At 33.2% G+C, this 11,135-nt stretch overlaps 1 protein-coding gene across 1 annotated transcript; it reads left to right on the top strand.

The window, feature by feature from the left end:
- Positions 1 to 9,043: 9,043 nt before the first annotated feature.
- Positions 9,044 to 9,511, top strand: LOC135950656 (GATA zinc finger domain-containing protein 24-like). Its single transcript, XM_065500187.1, has one exon. The coding sequence runs from the start codon at positions 9,044 to 9,046 to the stop codon at positions 9,509 to 9,511; it is 468 nt and encodes a 155-aa protein (XP_065356259.1).
- Positions 9,512 to 11,135: the final 1,624 nt, after the last annotated feature.

Genomic DNA, 11,135 nt, shown 5'->3' with positions numbered 1-11,135 from the left:
TTAAGTAGCTAGGATAAACAGTACCCGATATATATGCGGGTATATCGGACATTTTTCGAAAAAAGTCCCAAAATTACCCCAGTTTTTAACGACTTCATATAAATCGCAATTTTGGAGGCCCCTGAAGAGTCAGGGAGCTAAATTTTTTTATATTTCGATTGCTTGAGATTAAAGCTTTCTAATAAGGTATAACTTAAGTAGCTAGGATAAATAGTACCCGATATATATGCGGGTATATTGGACATTTTTCGAAAAATGTCCCAAAATTACCCCAGTTTTTAACGACTTCATATAAATCGCAATTTTGGAGGCCCCTAAAGAGCCAGGGAGCTAAATTTTTTTATATTTGGATTGCTTGAGATTAAAACTTTCTAATAAGGCATGAGAATGTAGCTTTCTAATAAGGTATAACTTAAGTAGCTAGGATAAAAAGTACCCGATATATATGCGGGTATATCGGACATTTTTCGAAAAATGTCCCAAAATTACCCCAGTTTTTAACGACTTCATATAAATCGCAATTTTGGGGGTCCCTAAAGAGCCAGGAAGCTAATTTTTTTCATTTGGATTGCTTGAGTTTAAAGCTTTCTAATAAGGTATAACTTAAGTAGCTAGGATAAACAGTACCCGATATATATGCGGGTATATCGGACATTTTTCGAAAAATGTCCCAAAATTACCCCAGTTTTTAACGACTTTATATAAATCGCAAATATGCAGGTATATCGGACATTATTCGAAAAATGTCCCAAAATTAACCCAGTTTTTAACGACTTCATATAAATCGCAATTTTGGAGGCCCCTAAAGAGCCAGGAAGCTAAATTTTTTTATATTTGGATTTCTTCAGATTGTAGCTTTCTAATAAGGTATAACTTAAGTAGCTAGCTAAAATAGTACCCGACATATATGCGGGTATATCAGACATTTTTCGAAAAATGTCCCAAATTACCCCAGTTTTTAACGACTTTATATAAATCGCAAATATGCAGGTATATCGGACATTATTCGAAAAATGTCTCAAAATTACCCCAGTTTTTAACGACTTCATATAAATCGCAATTTTGGAGGCCCCTAAAGAGCCAGGAAGCTAAATTTTTTTATATTTGGATTGCTTGAGATTAAAGCTTTCTAATAAGATATAAGTTAAGTAGTTAGGATAAACAGTACCCGATATATATGCGGGTATATCGGACATTTTTCGAAAAATATCCCAAAATTACCCCAGTTTTTAACGACTTCATATAAATCGCAATTTTGGAGGCCCCTAAAGAGCCAGGGAGCTAAATTTTTTATATTTGGATTGCTTGAGATTAAAGCTTTCTAATAAGGTATAACTTAAGTAGCTAGGATAAATAGTACCTGATATATATGCGGGTATATCGGACATTTTTCGAAAAATGTCCCAAAATTACCCCAGTTTTTAACGACTTCATATAAATCGCAATTTTGGAGGCCCCTGAAGAGCCAGGGAGCTAAATTTTTTTATATTTCGATTGCTTGAGATTAAAGCTTTCTAATAAGGTATAACTTAAGTAGCTAGGATAAATAGTACCCGATATATATGCGGGTATATTGGACATTTTTCGAAAAATGTCCCAAAATTACGCCAGTTTTTAACGACTTCATATAAATCGCAAATTTGGAGGCCCCTAAAGAGCCAGGGAGCTAAATTTTTTTATATTTGGATTGCTTGAGATTAAAACTTTCTAATAAGGCATGAGAATGTAGCTTTCTAATAAGGTATAACTTAAGTAGCTAGGATAAAAAGTACCCGATATATATGCGGGTATATCGGACATTTTTCGAAAAATGTCCCAAAATTACCCCAGTTTTTAACGACTTCATATAAATCGCAATTTTGGAGGTCCCTAAAGAGCCAGGAAGCTATTTTTTTTTTATATTTGGATTGCATGAGATTGTAGCTTTCTAATAAGGTATAACTTAAGTAGCTAGCGTAGTTAGTACCCGATATATATTATTACCCGATATATATGGTATATCGGACATTTTTCGAAAAATGTCCCAAAATTACCCCAGTTTTTAACGACTTCATATAAATCGCAATTTTGGAGGCCCCTAAAGAGCTAGGATTGCATGAGAATGTAGCTTTCTAATAAGGTATAACTTAAGTAGCTAGGATAAATAGTACCCGATATATATGCGGGTATATCTTACATTTTTCGAAAAATGTCCCAAAATTACCCCAGTTTTTAACGACTTCATATAAATTTTGGAGGTCCCTAAAGAGCCAGGAAGCTAAATTTTTTTATATTTGGATTGCTTGAGATTAAAGCTTTCTAATAAGGTATAACTTAAGTAGTTAGGATAAACAGTACCCGATATATATGCGGGTATATCGGACATTTTTCGAAAAATGTCCCAAAATTACCCCAGTTTTTAACGACTTTATATAAATCGCAAATATGCAGGTATATCGGACATTATTCGAAAAATGTCCCAAAATTAACCCAGTTTTTAACGACTTCATATAAATCGCAATTTTGGAGGCCCCTAAAGAGCCAGGAAGCTAAATTTTTTTATATTTGGATTTCTTCAGATTGTAGCTTTCTAATAAGGTATAACTTAAGTAGCTAGCTAAAATAGTACCCGACATATATGCGGGTATATCAGACATTTTTCGAAAAATGTCCCAAATTACCCCAGTTTTTAACGACTTTATATAAATCGCAAATATGCAGGTATATCGGACATTATTCGAAAAATGTCTCAAAATTACCCCAGTTTTTAACGACTTCATATAAATCGCAATTTTGGAGGCCCCTAAAGAGCCAGGAAGCTAAATTTTTTTATATTTGGATTGCTTGAGATTAAAGCTTTCTAATAAGATATAAGTTAAGTAGTTAGGATAAACAGTACCCGATATATATGCGGGTATATCGGACATTTTTCGAAAAATATCCCAAAATTACCCCAGTTTTTAACGACTTCATATAAATCGCAATTTTGGAGGCCCCTAAAGAGCCAGGGAGCTAAATTTTTTATATTTGGATTGCTTGAGATTAAAGCTTTCTAATAAGGTATAACTTAAGTAGCTAGGATAAATAGTACCTGATATATATGCGGGTATATCGGACATTTTTCGAAAAATGTCCCAAAATTACCCCAGTTTTTAACGACTTCATATAAATCGCAATTTTGGAGGCCCCTGAAGAGCCAGGGAGCTAAATTTTTTTATATTTCGATTGCTTGAGATTAAAGCTTTCTAATAAGGTATAACTTAAGTAGCTAGGATAAATAGTACCCGATATATATGCGGGTATATTGGACATTTTTCGAAAAATGTCCCAAAATTACGCCAGTTTTTAACGACTTCATATAAATCGCAAATTTGGAGGCCCCTAAAGAGCCAGGGAGCTAAATTTTTTTATATTTGGATTGCTTGAGATTAAAACTTTCTAATAAGGCATGAGAATGTAGCTTTCTAATAAGGTATAACTTAAGTAGCTAGGATAAAAAGTACCCGATATATATGCGGGTATATCGGACATTTTTCGAAAAATGTCCCAAAATTACCCCAGTTTTTAACGACTTCATATAAATCGCAATTTTGGAGGTCCCTAAAGAGCCAGGAAGCTATTTTTTTTTTATATTTGGATTGCATGAGATTGTAGCTTTCTAATAAGGTATAACTTAAGTAGCTAGCGTAGTTAGTACCCGATATATATTATTACCCGATATATATGGTATATCGGACATTTTTCGAAAAATGTCCCAAAATTACCCCAGTTTTTAACGACTTCATATAAATCGCAATTTTGGAGGCCCCTAAAGAGCTAGGATTGCATGAGAATGTAGCTTTCTAATAAGGTATAACTTAAGTAGCTAGGATAAATAGTACCCGATATATATGCGGGTATATCTTACATTTTTCGAAAAATGTCCCAAAATTACCCCAGTTTTTAACGACTTCATATAAATTTTGGAGGTCCCTAAAGAGCCAGGAAGCTAAATTTTTTTATATTTGGATTGCTTGAGATTAAAGCTTTCTAATAAGGTATAACTTAAGTAGTTAGGATAAACAGTACCCGATATATATGCGGGTATATCGGACATTTTTCGAAAAATGTCCCAAAATTACCCCAGTTTTTAACGACTTCATATAAATCGCAATTTTGGAGGCCCCTAAAGAGCCAGGGTATATTGGACATTTATGTCCCAAAATTACCCCAGTTTTTAACGACTTCATATAAATCGCAATTTTGGGGGTCCCTAAAGAGCCAGGAAGCTAATTTTTTTCATTTGGATTGCTTGAGTTTAAAGCTTTCTAATAAGGTATAACTTAAGTAGCTAGGATAAACAGTACCCGATATATATGCGGGTATATCGGACATTTTTCGAAAAATGTCCCAAAATTACCCCAGTTTTTAACGACTTTATATAAATCGCAAATATGCAGGTATATCGGACATTATTCGAAAAATGTCCCAAAATTAACCCAGTTTTTAACGACTTCATATAAATCGCAATTTTGGAGGCCCCTAAAGAGCCAGGAAGCTAAATTTTTTTATATTTGGATTTCTTCAGATTGTAGCTTTCTAATAAGGTATAACTTAAGTAGCTAGCTAAAATAGTACCCGACATATATGCGGGTATATCAGACATTTTTCGAAAAATGTCCCAAATTACCCCAGTTTTTAACGACTTTATATAAATCGCAAATATGCAGGTATATCGGACATTATTCGAAAAATGTCTCAAAATTACCCCAGTTTTTAACGACTTCATATAAATCGCAATTTTGGAGGCCCCTAAAGAGCCAGGAAGCTAAATTTTTTTATATTTGGATTGCTTGAGATTAAAGCTTTCTAATAAGATATAAGTTAAGTAGTTAGGATAAACAGTACCCGATATATATGCGGGTATATCGGACATTTTTCGAAAAATATCCCAAAATTACCCCAGTTTTTAACGACTTCATATAAATCGCAATTTTGGAGGCCCCTAAAGAGCCAGGGAGCTAAATTTTTTATATTTGGATTGCTTGAGATTAAAGCTTTCTAATAAGGTATAACTTAAGTAGCTAGGATAAATAGTACCTGATATATATGCGGGTATATCGGACATTTTTCGAAAAATGTCCCAAAATTACCCCAGTTTTTAACGACTTCATATAAATCGCAATTTTGGAGGCCCCTGAAGAGCCAGGGAGCTAAATTTTTTTATATTTCGATTGCTTGAGATTAAAGCTTTCTAATAAGGTATAACTTAAGTAGCTAGGATAAATAGTACCCGATATATATGCGGGTATATTGGACATTTTTCGAAAAATGTCCCAAAATTACGCCAGTTTTTAACGACTTCATATAAATCGCAAATTTGGAGGCCCCTAAAGAGCCAGGGAGCTAAATTTTTTTATATTTGGATTGCTTGAGATTAAAACTTTCTAATAAGGCATGAGAATGTAGCTTTCTAATAGGGTATAACTTAAGTAGCTAGGATAAAAAGTACCCGATATATATGCGGGTATATCGGACATTTTTCGAAAAATGTCCCAAAATTACCCCAGTTTTTAACGACTTCATATAAATCGCAATTTTGGAGGTCCCTAAAGAGCCAGGAAGCTATTTTTTTTTATATTTGGATTGCATGAGATTGTAGCTTTCTAATAAGGTATAACTTAAGTAGCTAGCGTAGTTAGTACCCGATATATATTATTACCCGATATATATGGTATATCGGACATTTTTCGAAAAATGTCCCAAAATTACCCCAGTTTTTAACGACTTCATATAAATCGCAATTTTGGAGGCCCCTAAAGAGCTAGGATTGCATGAGAATGTAGCTTTCTAATAAGGTATAACTTAAGTAGCTAGGATAAATAGTACCCGATATATATGCGGGTATATCTTACATTTTTCGAAAAATGTCCCAAAATTACCCCAGTTTTTAACGACTTCATATAAATTTTGGAGGTCCCTAAAGAGCCAGGAAGCTAAATTTTTTTATATTTGGATTGCTTGAGATTAAAGCTTTCTAATAAGGTATAACTTAAGTAGTTAGGATAAACAGTACCCGATATATATGCGGGTATATCGGACATTTTTCGAAAAATGTCCCAAAATTACCCCAGTTTTTAACGACTTCATATAAATCGCAATTTTGGAGGCCCCTAAAGAGCCAGGGAGCTAAATTTTTTTATATTTCGATTGCTTGAGATTAAAGCTTTCTAATAAGGTATAACTTAAGTAGCTAGGATAAATAGTACCCGATATATATGCGGGTGTATTGGACATTTTTCGAAAAATGTCCCAAAATTACCCCAGTTTTTAACGACTTCATATAAATCGCAATTTTGGAGGCCCCTAAAGAGCCAGGGAGCTAAATTTTTTTATATTTGGATTGCTTGAGATTAAAACTTTCTAATAAGGCATGAGAATGTAGCTTTCTAATAAGGTATAACTTAAGTAGCTAGGATAAAAAGTACCCGATATATATGCGGGTATATCGGACATTTTTCGAAAAATGTCCCAAAATTACCCCAGTTTTTAACGACTTCATATAAATCGCAATTTTGGAGGTCCCTAAAGAGCCAGGAAGCTAATTTTTTTCATTTGGATTGCTTGAGTTTAAAGCTTTCTAATAAGGTATAACTTAAGTAGCTAGGATAAACAGTACCCGATATATATGCGGGTATATCGGACATTTTTCGAAAAATGTCCCAAAATTACCCCAGTTTTTAACGACTTTATATAAATCGCAAATATGCAGGTATATCGGACATTATTCGAAAAATGTCCCAAAATTAACCCAGTTTTTAACGACTTCATATAAATCGCAATTTTGGAGGCCCCTAAAGAGCCAGGAAGCTAAATTTTTTTACATTTGGATTGCTTGAGATTAAAGCTTTCTAATAAGGTATAACTTAAGTAGCTAGGATAAATAGTACCCGATATATATGCGGGTATATCGGACATTTTTCGAAAAATGTCCCAAAATTACCCCAGTTTTTAACGACTTCATATAAATCGCAATTTTGGAGGCCCCTAAAGAGCCAGGAAGCTAAATTTTTTTAATATTTGGATTGCTTGAGATTAAGTAGCTAGGATAAATAGTACCCGATATATATGCGGGTATATCGGACATTTTTCGAAAAATGTCCCAAAATTCCCCCAGTTTTTAACGACTTTATATAAATCGCAATTTTGGAGGCCCCTAAAGAGCTAGGAAGCTAAATTTTTTTATATTTGGATTGCATGGGAATGTTGCTTTCTAATAAGGTGTAACTTAAGTAGCTAAGATAAATAGTACCTGATATATATGCGGGTATATCGGACATTTTTCGAAAAATGTCCCAAAATTACCCCAGTTTTTAACGACTTCATATAAATCGGATTTGGATTGCATGAGATTGTAGCTTTCTAATAAGGTATAACTTAACCTTCGCTTTACCAAAGGTTTTTTATGTACATGGTTTACCAATACCCACCCGGGTGACACTACACTTTTGTAAATATATGCGACAAATGAAATTTTAAAAAATTTAAAAAACCTTATAAAAAGTTTAAAATGTTTCTATTAAATTCTATAGAACCTTAAAATTTGTTCAGTGAGTATAAATTTCATTTAAATCGAAACAAAATTAAAAAAAATATTAAACCAATAAAAACGATGTGGTCACCAGGGTGGGTATTGGTAAAGCGAAGGTTAAGTAGCTAGCGTAGTTAGTACCCGATATATATGCGGGTATATCGGACATTTTTCGAAAAATGTCCCAAAATTACCCCAAAATTGGCCCCTCAAGAGCCAGGGAGCTAAATTTTTTATATTTGGATTGCTTGAGATTAAAGCTTTCTAATAAGGTATAACTTAAGTAGCTAGGATAAATAGTACCCGATATATATGCGGGTATATCGGAAATTTTTCGAAAACTAGGATAAATAATACCCGATATATATGCAGGTATATCGGACATTATTCGAAAAATGTCCCAAAATTAACCCAGTTTTTAACGACTTCATATAAATCGAAATTTTGGAGGCCCCTAAAGAGCTAGGAAGCTTTGGATTGCATGAGAATGTAGCTTTCTAATGTAGCATAAACCATATGTCAACTATACCGACAGAATATTGAAATGCAAAAGAATTAATATCATATTACAGAAACGACAAAACAGTAAACACTTTGTGTGTTGTACTAATCGTTACTTAATTTTTATGTGATTCTTGCGTTCAATGTTCTGTCCAACTGCTACATTCTCCACTTTAGGTTAAAATGCAATGTAAGCATTAATTTAGTATATAATCAATAAAATTTTAATAAATGGACACACTTTGCATTACCAACTCTGAGCTGTAATTTAGCTCGAGCAAAGTGGTATAAAAATAAAACAACTTTTGATCTTCTTCCCCTATATGGCGATCCTGCCAGTCTTTTGAAGTGCTAGAAAATAAAAAAAAAGCACCCAAAAGCATATTGGCATATTTTTGATCTTGCCTGTCCTTCGGAGTGCTTAATTTTAGAGCACCCAAGGAAAAATATTGTTTACAAATTGTAATATTTTATTTACACCAGTCTTTTGGGGTGCTTAACAAACAAAAAAAGAGCACCCAAAAGTAATCTTGTGGTTCCTGGCGGACAGCCAAGTCTCCGCCAGAGGTTCTGTACGGCCAAAGTACAGAATGAGATCGCCTGGCCCAAAGGCGATCACTATAGAAGAAGTCCTAAACCAAAGGAAGATCCTGCCATGTGGTTAAAAATCGTCCGGAGCGATATCCTTCTAAAAGCCTCATCAAAATAAAATGTATATAAAAAGAAATATATAAAAAAAAATATGTATATAATAAATTTAAAAAAAAAACTACTGTGCATCCATTTGCACGTATAGGGTCAGTAGGCGTTAACCGCCATTTGACAAAAATTTAACCATAAAAATATAGAAAACATAAAATGTAAACTATAATATACATATAATAAATAATTTTTAAGAAATAGAAATTAATTACATAGTTCTTATTAAGTCTAATTAAGTAAAAAAAAAAAAAATGTTAAGGTCCTTTGAAATAGATTAGAAAGGATAAAAAAATGCATATTTGCACAGAAATAGTAAATCTTACAAGATCATTAGAAAATGCATACATATCGGACGGTTTGTCATGCGAATTGGCAAGTAAATATTCTACACAGGTTGCCGTAAAGGCACTTGCTAAAAACTGCACCATTGATAAAGTTAAACTTATCATGGAAGCAGGACAGTTTAACAGCATGAATGAAGCTGTCAGTAAGTTTGTAAACAGCTGTACCGAGGCAACAGGTCAGCAGAATGCCATACTATACTATGGCCAAAGACAGAATAATTATGATAGGAGAAGAGACTATAACAGAAATAACAATAACTTTTATGCCAACAATGACTTTAAAAATCCGAATAGTAACGGAAATAATACTAATGACAGCAACAGAAATAGATGGCGACGTGGTAACAACCGCGGAAGTTATGTAAGAGCAGCCAATCTATCTGATAGCGATTTGGAAAACCCGAACACTCCCTAGGATCAGAATAGTGTACAATCTTAACCTCAACTTTAGCATTTTCATAAGATTACAGATTAATCAAACTAAAGAATTATTAACATTGCTAGTGCAGACATATCCTTGCTAAAACACCGATATGACTTTAAAAAAATTAAATACTAAATATATAACAAAATTAAGTGGAATAGGTGAAGGCAAAATTAGATCTCTTGGTACGATGTTTTTTTTTTATCTAAGATACAAGTAGTTTTTAATACCTCATAACTTTCACGTTGTGAGAGATGAATTCCCCATACCATGCGACGATATTATAGAAATGGATTTCATTAAAAAATATAACTGCGTTCTTGAATTCAGCCAAGACCAGGATTGTTTTATTTTAAGACCTGAAAATTTTCCACAGCAGATAGAAGTACCAATTATAAGTGCTTACAGCGATATTACGTTGCCTGCCAGAGCAAAGGTGATTCGTCAAGTAAGATTCACTCATGCTGAACAAGAAATAAATTGTTCCAAATCAGGAGCCCCAAGAAGGTGTATTTAAAGCTAACACGTTGGTTAAATCTGACAATACCTTTATTAGAATTTTAAATACCAATGAAAAGATAATTATGTTGCTGATGCATTATCACGTATATCCATAAATGACTTGAAAAAAATAAACAATGAAAATAACAATATATACAAAATAAACACAAGATCAATGGCAAAAGAGTCACTTAAAAAGTCTCCAGTTACAATAAACAAACGGCATTTAGAAAATGAAAATGAGAAGCCCAACATATTTGTACCAATTATGAATTCTGACGTCAGAAAATTTTGTAAGCTAAAGATTACCCCACAAAAGTTTTATATTAAACGTGGCAAATCTACATTAGCATGTATACAAATGAATGAATTGTTTATTAATGGGAAATTTGACTTTGGACAATTTTTCCCAAGGCTCGAAGAAGTGGCCGGTAAACTAAACATTAATAAATTACAAGTGGCACCTAGTGAGAAAATTTTCGAATTTATCTCTATTAATGAATTTAAAGAAATGGGCAATAAATTATTAAAAGTAGCGCTACTTAATGAGGTGATCCACGTAACAAATGCCAAATTAATAACAGAGATAATGAAACGATACCACGATGATCCAGCAGAAGGAGGACATTCTGGTGTTTCAAGAACTCTTAATAAAATAAAAAGATATTATTTCTGGAAGAATATGACTCGTGATATTACGAAATATGTTAAAATGTGTCAAAAATGCCAGTCGGCTAAAATTACAAAACACACAAAAATGCCATTGACTTTGACAAACACACCGACTAAACCATTTGATACGGTAATAGTGGATACTATAGGTCCACTACCAAAATCTTATAACGGAAATTCTTATGCTGTCACAATAATATGTGACATGACAAAATATCTTGTAACGGTACCCATACAAGATAAAAGCGCAAAATCAGTTGCGAAAGCTATATTTGAACATTTTATTCTTACTTATGGTCCGATGAAGACGTTCATTACGGACATGGGTACAGAGTACAAAAACTCAGTACTTAATGAATTGTGTAACCTTTTAAAAATAGAGAATATTACATCGACTGCTTATCATCATCAGTCACTAGGAACTGTGGAAAGAAGTCATAGA

This window comes from Calliphora vicina, chromosome 2, assembly GCF_958450345.1.
Source record: "Calliphora vicina chromosome 2, idCalVici1.1, whole genome shotgun sequence".
In the NCBI taxonomy this organism is placed as follows: domain Eukaryota; kingdom Metazoa; phylum Arthropoda; class Insecta; order Diptera; family Calliphoridae; genus Calliphora; species Calliphora vicina.
This window is presented reverse-complemented; position numbering and strand designations above follow the sequence as displayed.

Coding starts and splice junctions, on each gene's coding strand:
- LOC135950656 (XM_065500187.1), top strand. CDS start 9,044: ATGCATATTTGCACAGAAATAGTAAATCTTACAAGATCATTAGAAAAT.